Genomic DNA, 14,258 nt, shown 5'->3' with positions numbered 1-14,258 from the left:
GAGAAATGCCTACTTTTCTCAGTTACTCCTTGAAAAAAAAAATGTTTGGAAGATGTTTGCTCCCCTTCCTCAAAATATACCATGCAGCAACACATTACATCAATGAAATGCGCTATATACTAATTTGTGAGCACCCGGCCAAAAACCGAGCAAACCTCTGCCAGGAAGTAAGATCAAAGTTGTTAATTTCTCTTCTCGAATAAATAAAGGAGAAAAAGCAAAAGCAAAAGCAGGATCATATACAGTTTTTGGAATCTAAACCTCATGACTTGGATATCTTTATCTTTCTATATTAATGAGACCCCTCGGATCTGAAGGTACTTCACTTTGAACCGGCAACATCACCAAGCCCGCAAAAGTCTGTGCCACCACCACCACTACCATGTCCAGCCCGTACTTGACGGTCGAGCGTCCTACAATTTCCTACAAGGAGTAGGACCTGAAGATCAACGATGCGATCCGCCGGGAGGACATGAGCATCCTGGAGCCGTTGGTGAGGGCCCCCACGAAGGATGAGGACCGGATGATCCCGAAGATGTTGGTGATGGAGGTAGACGATGCTCAAAAGCCCAGGGCTCGCAGAGTGAACCTGTCGGGGGACCCTCTTATCAGCGTGCTGATCAGATGCCACAAGACGGAGCTCGCCCTCAAACTGATGAAGAAGATGCCGGTGGATGTACTCTTAGGAGACAACTTCGAGGGCGACACGGCCCTCCACGTGGCCGCGGCGGAGGGGGATGAGGTGGCCGCCAAGGCCTTGCTCGATCGGGCGAAGGAGCTGGTTGAAGTGAAGAACAAGAAGAATGAGATCCCGCTGCACAAAGCAGTGTTGTATGGGAACGCACAAATATTCTGGATGCTCGTCAACGATTATCATAGCAGTATCGAGGCGAGGGGAGATGAAGGTCACAACGTTCTGCATTACGCCATCATGTGTGGCTGGTTCGGTATACCCTTCATGCACTCTTATTTCTATCTTCCTTTTTATCCTCGCCTTCTTTTATTTTCTAGCCCCATCGCCTCCATTCTGCGCCCGTTTTTTTTTTTACAAAAAAAAAAAAAAAAAAAAAAAAAAAACAGGATTTTGTATCTTTGGCGCGAAACAGATGTCGAAGTCAATATGGGTTAAACAACTATTTTGGCTATATGTAAAAAAAAAAAAAAAAAAAAAAGAGAGAGTGAGAAAATAAAAGGAAAAAGAAAAAAAAAGGCAAACGTCTTTCCCACCATAGGACACCCCAATAATGCTTTGATTTTGAAAGATCTATATGCAACTGGTCACAGAATCCCTGATAACTTTGTGATTAAGGGGACCCATGCATGAATTTTGGATTAGAACGGAGACAACGTGAGACAATCTAGACAATGTCCCAACAGTCACACCCCTCTAGTTGGGGAAGGTTCGCTATTTGAGTCTTGGATGGCGCATCCAATATTGAATTGGATAGGCGATTACTTTATCCGGATCCGCGCCGCTCCCTTTCTTGTGCGTATGCTTGCACGTATACAAAATGAACCTTGTCGACGTGATAACCGAATGGTCACAACTGTGGTCGTCTCACTTATGTTGCAAATGTATATAAATTCTTTTCCCGTTTTGAGTTTAGAATACAGCCACTGTGAATACTCCATACTCGGAATTTGAAAGTTCAGTTATTTACTTTCTACTGGTAGCAAGGTAAACAACGTACGTATATGTACCATGATTGACCCCCAATTATGGTGCACCATCGACATCGTTAAACTCGCTAAGTTGGTACGTACTCCAAAAAAAAAAAAAAAAAAATCGTTATGTTGGTAAAGCTATTAGGTGTACAGTACTAGTGACCTGGATTGGACCGTCCTCCCTAATTGTAGCCCAGTTTCCTTCCATCTTAGCTCTGAAAAAATAATTATAAGTTTGAATTCCTAAAAAAATGTCTGCTTTATTAAATGATTACAAGTAAAACCCTATTTAAAACAAAGCTTCCTAAAAGGTTCTGCTCTCTCTCTCTCTCTCTCTCTCTCTCTCTCAAGAAGCCATTGGTCCCTTCATTTTCGTTTTATTACGAAAGGATGGGAAATCATCTTCCAACTTCATTCCAGCAAATGAGAACGGATCTAGAGGTTCTAGAAGAAGGATAGGAAAAGATTAATTCCCCTACATATATATGATTTGAGCATTCTTGCCTAATTCCTCAACCAAGAAATAAACGCATTGCCATTTTCCGACAAATTCCAATTACTAGTAAATATATCCTTTGTTGCCGCCAATCGCCTCGTCGTCTGATCGTCGGAGAACGTGCGTCTGCAAAAACGAGAAGTCCACACTGACCGGAGGCGGCTCCGACGGGGACCCTCCGACGGTCAAGTCAGAGAGGTGACTGGGCAACAGTGAAATGAAGACAGAGAGCTCGATCGAGAGAGAGAGAGAGGAGCGAGCCTGTGTTTTTGGAGTTGAGAAATGGGGGGAGCGGATCCCTTGCACTGTTGCCTTCCCCGATTTATATAGTGGAGCACGGTATGGCGCCGTCATTAATGGCGCAGACAAGTGAGGAACTGTCAACTCACTGTAGACTGTCAGAGTCGCCGTGAAAGTGTCATGTCGCCGTGGGACTGTCAAATCGCCAGGGTTGACAATGCCCTCGGCGGGACAATGTCCCTAGATGGCCGCGCCGCGCGCGGCTGTCAGGACTGACAAGCTCTGGCGGCTGTACGACGATCGGAGGAGTCGACCGACCCTAGGTCGGTGGCCAGCTGAGTGGCGTCGGGCCCCTCCGTTGGTCGGCGAGTCTTACGCGAGTCGGCCATCAGACCTCCGGGTTCAGTCGGTCGGGAAAGGTTTGCCCGACCGACTGAACCGGTGATGGGCCGTCAATTGGCCGGTGATGGCGCCCGTCAGTCGGTCGCTCCGGTCGTCAGTCGGTCGGTCGGTCCCCTCGACCGTAAGTCGGTCGGTCGGTCCCTCCGGCCGTCGGTCGATCGGTCGGTCCCTTCGACCGTAAGTCGGTCGGTCGGTCCCTCCGGCCATCGATCGGTCGGTCGGTGGGTATTCCCCAGCAGTTGCCCCCCTCCACTCCTGAGTCGGACGGTGAGCTGGCCGATGCTTTTATTTGGGCAACAACCATGGGCAAACATGAGTGGATTCGTCGCATGCCAGATTCCGACCGTATCGCGGGTTGATCCGATGTCAGGCGTCTCATAAATGCTAAGCGATTCGCTGACGTTAGACGTATAGTCGGTGTCAGATGTCACATCGGCGTCAGGTGTCAGACGTCGCGTCTTGCCGTCGTCAGACGTCACGTCGGTGTCAGGAGGTCGGGTGCCGGATGATGCGGTGTCAGATGACCGGATACCCGGCACCGATTCTGGGAGCGCGGGGCACTGTCAGGCATCCCATCGGGAACGCGAATCGGCGCGGACGCATTAATGCGGAACCGCGGCCCCGCTTGCCGCGTGTCGAAGGTGGTTGGCCGGTGCCCCCCGCATTTAATATGGGCGGTGCGGCCGCCCTGGGATGGGGCGCGCCGAATCCTCAGGCCACCCGAAAGCGGCCACGTGTCGCACATCCACGAAGCTTCGGTCGGCGCGGAGACATCTCAGCCATCGGACGGCCTTATATATATAGGACCATCCGAACTCAAGACCTCACTATCGCCATTTTGCTGCCGAAACTCTGTCCGGACGATTTCTCAGTCGTCGCGGGCAGAGCTTTCCTGCTTCCAGACGAGTTTCTTCCGGTTCGTGGTCTTCCTTTCATCCTCTTCTTCTTCTTCTTCGCCTCTCCTTCTTTCTCTTCGCTTCTCCTTCTTCTTGTTCGGTTCCAGTGTAATGGCCGGGAATCCGACTCGGGGAGCTCGGTCGGGAAATCCGACTGACGACTCCCGATCGACTCCGGAAGTTGAGGTTTCCTCGCTTTCGAGGCTGAATGTTGATCGGCTTCGGGAGCAGTATTGCATCCCGGAGCAGTTTCAACTATCCGCCCCAGGGGTCGGCGGTCGGGTTAACAATCCTCCGTCCGGCCAGCTGGCGTTGTACGTCGAAGACCTTCGCGCGGGTCTTCGACTCCCGATTCTGGAGTTCGTTCGGAATCTGTTGAATTATTACGGACTCTGTCCGACGCAACTAGCGCCGAACTCCGTCCGTCTCATAATTAGCTTTGCGCTGTTGTGTCAGCTCTTGCCGACCAACCCTCGCATTTCACTCTTCCGGGCCTTCTTTGTGCTCTGACCCCACCCTAAAGCCCGAGGGTGGTGGCTCTTCAACCCCCGGAAGGGCCTTTCCTTCATCACTGGTCTTCCATCGTCCATTCATGGGTGGAAGAACCAGTTTTTCTTTGTTTCTTCTCCATTCTCTTGGGGCTTTCCTTCCCACTGGGGCGTGCCCCGAACTGAAGCCAATGACAACAGCCGGGTGGAGGCGGACGATCGGGAGGACTTCCACCGACTAAAAGATATGTCGGTCCCGAAGCAGAGGGAGCTTGTTACCGAACAAGCTCTCTATGACGCCGGCTTGAGCTTGGTCCCCCGACTAGGTATCGCCCGATCCCCCGGTCTCCTTTTCATCCGGCCCTTGGTCATGTTCTTTGATTAACACTTTGGTCGGTATCGCAGGGACACCTCCAAGAATGCGGCCGACCGACGCTGAGATTCGGCAATTCGCGACAAGGAAGAGGCCAGCATCGGGGGCCGGACCTTCGCGCCCTTCGAAGAGGCCTGCTCCAGCGGCGCCGATCGTCGAAGCGTCGGTGACCGACCAATCGGAGCCCGTCATTGCGCTTGAGGCTCCAGCAGCGCGTACGGAGGAGAGGCCGGTGGAGGAAGCGGCCGAAGGAACGTCGGCGGCCTCACTGGAGGCGGTGGAGCCGGATGTCGTTCGGGAAACCGAACATCATCCAGCGACGTCTGTGGCCGCAACGGGGGGTGCTGGTTCCACTTCAAGCATCCCCTCGCTGCCGGTTCCGTCGATCGGGGCGGCCGATCGAGGGAAAGCCCCGATGGACCCCGCGGACGAAACAAGGTCGGGGAGCCGCTCTGTGCCGCCCAGCGCACAGTTCCCCGAAGGAGCGTCGGCGTTGGCCGACCACAACCTGGCGAGGAGGTTGTGCCAGGGGATCCTCCTCCCGGCCGACGTGGAGTCGCTGAGGTCTCGGCAAGTGACCGAGATGCTGTCCAAGTTCTACCCGACCATGGTCGAGGTAAGCTTTGTATCGCCTTCTTTCTCCTTAGAATTTTTCTCATTATGTGTTCCTGACAAAGTGCTTGCAACGGCAGCTAATCTACACAATGTCGGAGCTCGAGGCCGGATACCGGAGGTTCGGTAACGTCCGGGCTGCTTGGAAGGAGAGGTCGGCGGCGGTCGAAGCCGAGAAGGCAATGTTGGTCGACCATCTACAGCAGTCGGCCGACCGGGAGGCCAAGTTGGTAGACGAGGTCTCCCGGCTCGGGTCCGAGCTAAGGTCGGCCAAGAAGGAGGCCAGACACAAGGGCTGGGCGTGCGTCGTCTGCGGCACGAGCGGGACGGCGTTGCCGCCGAACTCCAAGGTGAGCACGAGCAACTTCGGGTCAGCCTGGAGAAGCTTGCCAAGGCTGAGGAGGAGCTTTCGATCACCCAGGCCGATGCCGACATAGCGAAGGCGGAGGCGGAGTCGGCGAAGGACGCGCTCGGCCGGGCGAAAGAAGAGGTAAGGTCGGCGAAGGAGTCGGCCAGTCAGGTGGTTGAGGACTTCCGGGCCTCCGACCAGTATCGGGAGGAGATGCTCGAGTCGGGCTTCGCCTCGTACCGGGTGGGGTACGAGGACGGTCGGGATGCGGTCCGGGCCTTGTACCCAGAGCTGGACCTCAGCAGCATCGTCCCACCGGGGGCCGAGGAAGAAGCCACCGAGGAGATGGCCGACCAGCCATCGGGAGGCGTCGTCGCTGCGGAGGAAGCTGTCCCGGAGCAAGTGGCACCGACTGTCAGTCCCCCGCCGACCGTAGGTCCAGCTTCAGCCGTCGACCCGACGCCGATCGTGGCCGACACACCGGTCATCCCCGATCTTCCGTCGGTCGAGGAGATCGACTCAGAAGGGTGATCGGGCCTTGCCGACTTTCTTTTGTTTTTTCTATTTTTGAAATACTTGTAATCGGGCTTCGACCCGACTTTGTAAACTTTCTTTCAACTTTGAATGAAAACTTCTTCCACTTTTTTCTTTGTCAGTTTCTTTCAAATGTATGGTCGAATGCCTTCGTGAGTCACTAACTTATGTAAGTCGCTAACTCACATAAGTCGGTAGGATGTTCGGCAACTCGTGCCGCTATGAAGGTGGGGTAAGTCCCGACTTTGGATCGGCTTCTGATAGTCAAGGTCGTCAGTCGGGCGCGTCTGTTGAGTCGGAAGCCGACCGAACGTGGCAAAGGTTCGGTAGTCGGGTCTCCACTGACGCGTTCAGTCGAATGCCGTCCGGCGCATTCAGTTGGGGAAACGACGACAAGTCGGATCCCGATGCACTTGCGTCGGTTATTCATGCTGCGCCTTTTGATATACGGTGGTAAGCCGAATATCGTCCGGTCGGCCGTGGCTCGGTCGGCAAGTCGTGGATACGACAAAGGTCGCGTTGTGCGATAGACGGTGGTAAGCCGAATATCCTTCGACCGGCCGTAGCCTAGTCGGGAGTCGCGACGCCGGTCGCGTAGGCATTTCGCCTCTCTTTGGTCGGGGCCCGATCGGCTTGTTAGCCGACGGTTTGGCCCGAAAGTTCGACCGTAGAAGGAGTGTCAACTCCCATCAATGTAGATGCATCGGTCCTCGCAAGAGTCCGATGTGTCGTCAAAGGTCGAAGGAGTGTAACTTCCGTCCACATGGGTGCATCGGTCCTTGTAAGGGTCCGACGCGTTACCGTCGATAAGGTCGTTGGTTCCAGGTGGACACTAAGTCCACGTTGGTATGTCGGGGCTCGACCTTGGTGAGCACCGATCATTAGTCGAAGAGTTAAAACTCTGAGATTTCAAACCGAATTTGTATTCCGACTGGACAATTACAAAGTTCACGGGTAATACAACTTCAAGTTGTCGGCATTCCAAGTTCGGGGAATTGGTTTCCCCTCAAGGGTCTCCAGTCGGTAGGCCCTCGGGCCATAAGTGTCTGCTACCTTGTAAGGTCCTTCCCAATTCGGAGCCAACTTCTCTTGGTCCAGGGGCTTCGAGACCTCTGCTTTCCTCAGGACTAAGTCACCAGGCCTGAGAAGCTTTGGTCTGACCTTGGCGTTGTAATACCGGGCGACCCTCTGTCGGTATGAAGCCATGCGAATTTGAGCCTCGTCTCGCAGTTCGGAGAGGAGGTCTAGGTGGGCCCTCCGACTCTCGGAGTTGTCCGGCTCTTGATACCGCTCGACTCTTGAAGATGGCAGTCCAATCTCGAGCGGGATCATGGCCTCCGTTCCATAGGCCAAGCTGAAAGGCGACTCCCCGGTCGGAATGCGGGGGGTCGTTCGGTAAGCCCACAGAACGGAGCCCAGCTCGTCGACCCAGAGGCCTTTGGCTTCGTTTAGTCGGGTCTTGAGTCCGTGGAGCAAGGTCCGATTGGTCACCTCGACCTCGTCGTTGGACTGTGGGTGCCCGACTGAAGTCAGTCGATGCTTGATGTGGAACCTGACGCAGAAGTCTCTGAAGTCCTGGTTGTCGAATTGCCGTCCATTGTCGGTGATGATCGTATGCGGCAACCCAAACCTGAAGATGATGGACTTCTGGATAAAGTCCTCCATCTTCCGCTCAGTAATCTGTGCCAGGGGCTCAGCCTCTACCCATTTGGTGAAGTAGTCGATGGCGACGACTATGAACTTCCTCTGACCCGACGCTGGTGGAAAAGGACCGAGAATGTCGACCCCCCACTGGGCGAAGGGCCATGGAGCGACAATAGGAGCAATTTGGCTGGCCGGTTGGTATTGAATGTTGGCGTACTTTTGACAAGGTTCGCACCTTCGGACCAACTCGGCCGCGTCCTTCCTCATGGTAGGCCAGTAGTAGCCCTGTCGCAGGACTTTGTAGGCCAGGGACTTGCCTCCCAAGTGGTTCCCGCAAATTCCTTCGTGCACCTCTCGGAGAGCATAGTCGGCGTCGGTCGGTCCCAAGCACCTGAGCAAGGGAAGGGAGAACGACCTCTTGTAGAGTCGGTCATCCATGATTACATATTGAGAGGCCGACCATCGGAGTCGCTTGGCCTCCGCGGGATCCTCGGAACCGATCCCGTCGGTCAGATACCGAACGATCGGGTCCATCCAACTTGGTTCGGCCGTTAGCTGCTGTACTTCTTCGACCCGATCGATGCTTGGCTGCTCGAGGTTCTCCACGAACATCCGATCCAAGGAGTCGAAAGCCGATGTCGCCAGTCTGGAGAGTGCGTCGGCACGAGCGTTCTCCGACCTAGGGATGTGAAAAATTTCGAAATGCCTGAGGTGTGCCACGAGGTCCTTCACTTTCTGAAGGTATTTGACCATGGTCGGATCTCGCGCCTCGAATTCGCCCTTGACCTGCCCCACGATCAGCTGAGAGTCAGAGAATGCCCGGAGGCTGTCGACGCCCAATTCCCTTGCCATCCTCAAGCTGGTGAGGAGTGCCTCGTATTCGGCTTGGTTGTTGGAGGCCTTGAAGTCGAACCGGAGGGCATACTCGGTGACCACCCCATCCGAATTCGTGAGCAGGAGCCCGGCCCCGCTTCCCTGAGCGTTTGAAGCTCCATCGATGTGGAGTACCCAGGTGGAGATCGAGTCTGGCTCGGAGATCGCGTCTCATCCTGGGTCTTCAGCTCCCGACCCTTGGTCGGTTGTCGGGCACTCGGCGATGAAGTTAGCCAAGATCTGAGCCTTCGAGGCAGGCCTTGGTCGGTACTGAATGTCGAACTCACTGAGCTTCATCGCCCACTTCGCGAGTCATCCAGATGTGTCCGGTCGGTGCAGTACCGCCCTCAGGGGCTGGTTGGTGAGCACCACTATGGCATGAGCCTGGAAGTATGGACGGAGTCGTTGCGCGGAGACGGTCAGGGTGAAGATCATCTTTTCCGTCTCCGAATACCTTGCTTCGGCGCCGTGGAGCACCTTGCTGATGTAGTAGATAGGCTGATGGGTTCGGTTCTCATTTTTTCGGACGAGCACCGAACTGATCGCCTCAGATGATGTGGCCAAGTAGAGGTACAAGGTTTCCCCGATCTGCGGCTTTACGAGCAGCGGCGGGGAAGCAAGTACCTCTTCAGGTCTTCGAAGGCCCGTTGGCACTCATCCGACCAAGAAAAACCGTTTGCGTGGCGCAAAGTTTTGAAAAATGGGAGGCACCTTTCAGCTGATCGAGAAATGAATCGGCTGAGAGCGATGATTTTTTCGTTCAGCTGTTGGACCTCTTTCTTGGTGTTCGGATGACGCATGTCCAGGATTGCCTTTATTTTCTCAGGGTTAGCCTCAATCCCTCTCTGAGAAACGAGGAATCCGAGGAACTTCCCTGAGGTCACCCCAAAAGCGCACTTGGTCGGGTTGAGCTTCATTCGGTGTCGTCGAAGGGTGCGGAAGGTCTCCTCGAGATCCTGAACATGATCCGGGATCTGCGCGCTCTTCACCAGCATGTCGTCCACGTACACCTCCATGTTGCGCCCGATCTGATCTTTGAAGACCTTATTGACAAGTCGCTGGTAGGTGGCGCCGGCGTTCTTCAGTCCGAAGGGCATCACCCGATAACAGTAGAGGCCCTTGGGAGTCACGAACGCGGTATGCTCCTCGTCTTCAGGCGCCATCCGGATCTGGTTGTATCCGGCGAAGGCATCCATGAAGCTGAGCAGTCGGAATCCGGATGTCGCGTCCACCAGTTGGTCGATCTTGGGAAGTGGGAAGCTATCTTTTGGGCAGGCTCGATTGAGGTCGGTGTAATCGATGCAGATCCTCCACTTTCCGTTGGCTTTTTTGACCATGACAACATTGGCGAGCCAATCGGGATACGTGGATTCTCGGATGAAGCCCGCTTCGAGTAGCTTGTCCACTTCTTCGTCGATGGCCCTCTGCCTCTCTGGAGCGAAGGACCTTTTCTTCTGCCTCACCGGCCTCATCGTTGGGTCGATGTTGAGTCGGTGGGTTATTGTTTCTGGGGGGATGCCCGACATATCTGCTGCCGACCAAGCAAATATGTCGGCGTTGGCCGTCAGCAGCTCCGTCAATCGTCGTCGTTCGGGGTCGGGCAGTCGGGACCCGACCCAAACCTTCCGATCCGGATTTTTCACTATCGGGACCGCCTCGAGCTGCTCGGCCGGCGAACCTCGTTCTTCCTCCTCCCGTTGGTCCAGCTTGTCGATTGTCAGGGAGCCCTTCGACTCATCATTTTGAGCGGAGATCTGGAAGCACCGTCGGGCGAGCTGTTGATCCCCGCGTATCTCTCCGATTCCATTTTTGATCGGAAATCGAACGAGGAGATGGTACGTCGAGACGATCGCTTTGAGGGCGTTCAGTCCGGGTCGTCCGAGGATGGCGTTGTAGGCCGAAGGAACTTGAACGACCGCGAAAGTTAAGTGGACCGTGCTTTGCCGTGGTTCGGTGCCGGCCGTCATGGGCAGGATAATTTCTCCCTCTGTCGTGACAGCGTCTCCGGCAAAGCCGATCAAGGGCGTGAAGACCCTCTTAAGTCGGTCGATTGACAGTTGCATCCGGGAGAAGGTTGAGTAAAATAAAATATTTGTCGAACTTCCATTATCAACAAAAATTCATTTTACATCATAATTTGCTATTGTCGCCGACACAACAACAGCATCGTCGTGGGGAGTTTGGATGTCCCGAACGTCGTCCTCCGTAAAGGTGATTGCGTCGTCCGTGCGCGGCTTTTTCGTCGGCTCCCCTCCCGCAGACATCATCGGGCCCAACCGCTCGGAGATCATGTTGATGACTCCGGCCGTCAGCTGATTAGTCGGCGCCTCTTCAGTCGGCTGGGGTCGTCGATCGGCAACTGGTTGGGTCGGCGGACCCTTCCAAAATTTATCGAGATACCCCCAACGGATGAGAGTTTCGATCTCGTCCTTCAGCTGGATGCACTGCTCGGTGTTGTGGCCGTGGCCTCGATGAAATCGGCAGTACTTCCGACGGTCGAGGCATTTTGCCTTCAGAGGCGGAGGCCATCGCAGGTATTCTTCCCCCTCGATCTCCATTAGAATCTGTGTACGAGGAGCGGAAAGAGGAGTGTAGGAGTCATACCTGGGGCGTGCCGGCCTCGGGGTCTGTTGCCGGGGTGACTTTTGTATTCGTCGGGGCGGCGAGACCCGACTATCGGTCGGGGGCCGGCTGGGTTTGGCGGGTTCCCGACCTTTCCTCCGCTTCTCCTTCGGGCCTCTAGGTTCGGCCAAGCATCGGTCGGATGCTCCTTCATCCGCGCGCATATACTTGTATGCGCACTCCAGTAGCTCGGCGTATGTCCGGGGGAGGGTCTTGTCCAGAGAGTAGGTGAATTGGGACGCCCTCAGCCCCCGCTTCATGGCTGAGATAGCCATGTCCTCGTTGAGGTCCCGGACCTCGAGCGTGGCCGTGTTGAATCGCGCCATGAAGTGTCGGAGCGTCTCATTTTTCCCCTGTTTGAGGGAGAAAAGGCTGTCCGACGTTCGGGGCGGCTTTCGGCTGGTGCTGAAGTGGGCCACGAACGAGTGCTCGAGCTGTCCGAAGGAGTGGATACTTTCCGATCGAAGACCGGAATACCAGGTCCTGGCAGTCTTGCGGAGTGTGGCGGGGAAGCCGATGCAAAAAAGAGCGTCGGTTGCCCCCTGGATCGTCATGAGAGCTTTATAGCTCTCGAGGTGGTCGATCGGGTTGGTGGAGCCGTCGTATGGCTCCACGTGCGGCATCTTAAACCGATTGGGAATCGGTTCGTCGAGAACTAGTCGGGAGAGAGGTTGGGCGGTCTGGAAGTCGACGTCGTTCGAAGACTTCTGGCCGTCCACCTGCAACTGCGCGAGCCGACGGTCGATCTCCTCAAATCGGCGCTCGTAGTCGTCCGCCCGTCGGTGCTGGGAGACCCCAGGAGTGGAGTCTCCAGAAGATTCCGAAGGGGAGGCGGACGGCGTGCGCGGTCGCTTCTCCTTCCTTGCCCGTTCCAGCAGGGAAGGAGAAGACTGCGGAGACCGTCGGTCATCGCGCCTTGGCCGTCCCTCCTCCTCTCCGTGGGAGCGTTGTTGGGGGCGCTCGCGCGGAGGTGACGGGGATCGGCACGGTCGTCGGCGGCTGCTCCTGGAAGGCATCGGACGGGCCGTCGGTTGTTGCTGGAGGCTTTTGACTGCGTCCGTCAGTATGGTCATCTGCCGTACGATGGCCGCGATCTGCGCCTCCGTGGTCACTGCGGGGCGTGGAGAGCTGGGCTCCGCCGCCGACGGTGGCGGGGAGGCCTCTTCCCGGCGGGAAGAGCGCCTCGCCGACCCGGTGACCCTCGATCGTTGGGCTCTTGTCTTTGTCATGCTGCTCCCCTACCTGGCGCGCCAATCTGTTGCCGTCAATCGCCTCGTCGTCTGATCGTCGGGGAACGTGCGCCTGCAAAAACGAGAAGTCCACACTGACCGGAGGCGGCTCCGACGGGGACCCTCCGACGGTCAAGTCAGAGAGGTGACTGGGCAATAGTGAAATGAAGACAGAGAGCTCGATCGAGAGAGAGAGAGAGAGGAGCGAGCCTGTGTTTTTGGAGTTGAGAAGTGGGGGGAGCGGATCCCTTGCACTGTTGCCTTTCCCGATTTATATAGTGGAGCACGGTATGGCGCCGTCATTAATGGCGCAGACAAGTGAGGAACTGTCAACTCACTGTAGACTGTCAGAGTCGCCGTGAAAGTGTCATGTCGCCGTGGGGCTGTCAAATCGCCAGGGTTGACAATGCCCTCGGCGGGACAATGTCCCTAGATGACCGCACCGCGCACAGCTGTCAGGACTGACAAGCTTTGGCGGCTGTACGGCGATCGGAGGAGTCGACCGACCCTAGGTCGGTGGCCAGCTGAGTGGCGTCGGGCCCCTCCGTTGGTCGGCGAGTCTTACGCGAGTCGGCCATCAGACCTCCGGATTCAGTCGGTCGGGAAAGGTTTGCCCGACCGACTGAACCGGTGATGGGCCGTCAATTGGCCGGTGATGGCGCCCGTCAGTCGGTCGCTCCGACCGTCAGTCGGTCGGTCGGTCCCCTCCGACCGTCGGTCGGTCGGTCGGTCCCTTCGACCGTAAGTCGGCCGGTCGGTCCCTCCGGCCATCGGTCGGTCGGTGGGTATTCCCCAACATCCTTCATTTTTAGGAGACTCAAACAAGCCTTAAATCTTAATGTAAAATCTTACACATGTGAACTTCATCATGCATCATGCTGTATTGCTTTAAAGAGTTCCAGACTTATGCTTACACGCATTACTTGCTCCTATATATGTTCAGATCTTGCATTAGAGATAGCAAAAGCCCACAAAGATTTGGCAGTTCGTCGAAACACAGCAGCAGTCACACCTTTACAGCTAATGGTGACCACTCCGCGAGCATTCCGAAAAACGCAACACCTTGGGTCTCTCGAGTCTCTCATCTACGATTGTCAGTACTCTCTCTCTCTGTATGCACGCGTGTAGGTGTGTTGGTGTGTGCGTGTGTGGGTGTTTTTGTGTGCGGTAAACCTCCCAAACTCTTCTTCATCTGCCCTTTATCACCATGGCAAGATTAGGGTTTTACTGCAATGCTCCAAAGGATAGTTTAGTTTTTTTATAGTTGATCTATTTCTGGCTATTGGATTAAAGATGGACAATTTGAATTTCTCCCATCGGCAACTCGTTGAAGCATCATATGCGTGATTGGTACAGTAAATATCTCAAAGATCAAAATGATTTGAACATTGAAATGGATAGCAAGTTCTATAATTAGATTGAATGCCAAGTTTTTTATTTTTTTGTCAAAAACTTTCATCTCACCCCTCTTCCAAATCATAATTTGTTAGCAAGGATGGGTGGTGGAGTTGGGGGAGGCTTAAGGAGGAGTTGGAGGGAGAGTTTTCATTGAGGGTTGGGGGGGGAGGGATGCATTGAGGGTGGTGTAGGAGGAGAGAGGCAGTAGGGTCATCATCAAAGGTGGAGGAAGAGAAGAAAAAAAGAGGGATTTTAAGAAGGGGGGTGGGGTTAGGTGTTCTCACCACCACAGAGGGAAAAGAGGAGGAGGAGAAGCTTGGGTCTTTACTAAGGATGGAAGAGAAGGAGGAGATAGTATGCAGGGCAGGAAGATGAGCGGCAGATAGGCATACGGAGGAAGAGGAGGAAGGGGGGTGGCATGCAATAGTGGGGAGGTA

General features: G+C 55.0%; 1 protein-coding gene across 1 annotated transcript; it reads left to right on the top strand.

Annotated features, from left to right (window-relative positions):
* Positions 1 to 472: 472 nt before the first annotated feature.
* LOC140852433 (uncharacterized) lies at positions 473 to 13,551 on the top strand. The gene is made up of 2 exons (XM_073245365.1): positions 473 to 947; positions 13,367 to 13,551. Exons 1-2 carry the CDS (start codon positions 473 to 475, stop codon positions 13,549 to 13,551), a joined length of 660 nt encoding a protein of 219 aa, XP_073101466.1.
* The last annotated feature ends 707 nt before the right edge of the window (positions 13,552 to 14,258 follow it).

The sequence above is a fragment of the Elaeis guineensis genome, chromosome 11, assembly GCF_000442705.2.
Source record: "Elaeis guineensis isolate ETL-2024a chromosome 11, EG11, whole genome shotgun sequence".
Classification (NCBI taxonomy): domain Eukaryota; kingdom Viridiplantae; phylum Streptophyta; class Magnoliopsida; order Arecales; family Arecaceae; genus Elaeis; species Elaeis guineensis.
Note: the sequence above shows the minus strand (reverse complement) of the source record. Positions and strands in the feature narration are given on the sequence as shown.

Coding starts and splice junctions, on each gene's coding strand:
- LOC140852433 (XM_073245365.1), top strand. CDS start 473: ATGAGCATCCTGGAGCCGTTGGTGAGGGCCCCCACGAAGGATGAGGAC. Junction 948..13,366: donor CATCATGTGTGGCTGGTTCG/GTATACCCTTCA, acceptor ATATATGTTCAG/ATCTTGCATTAGAGATAGCA.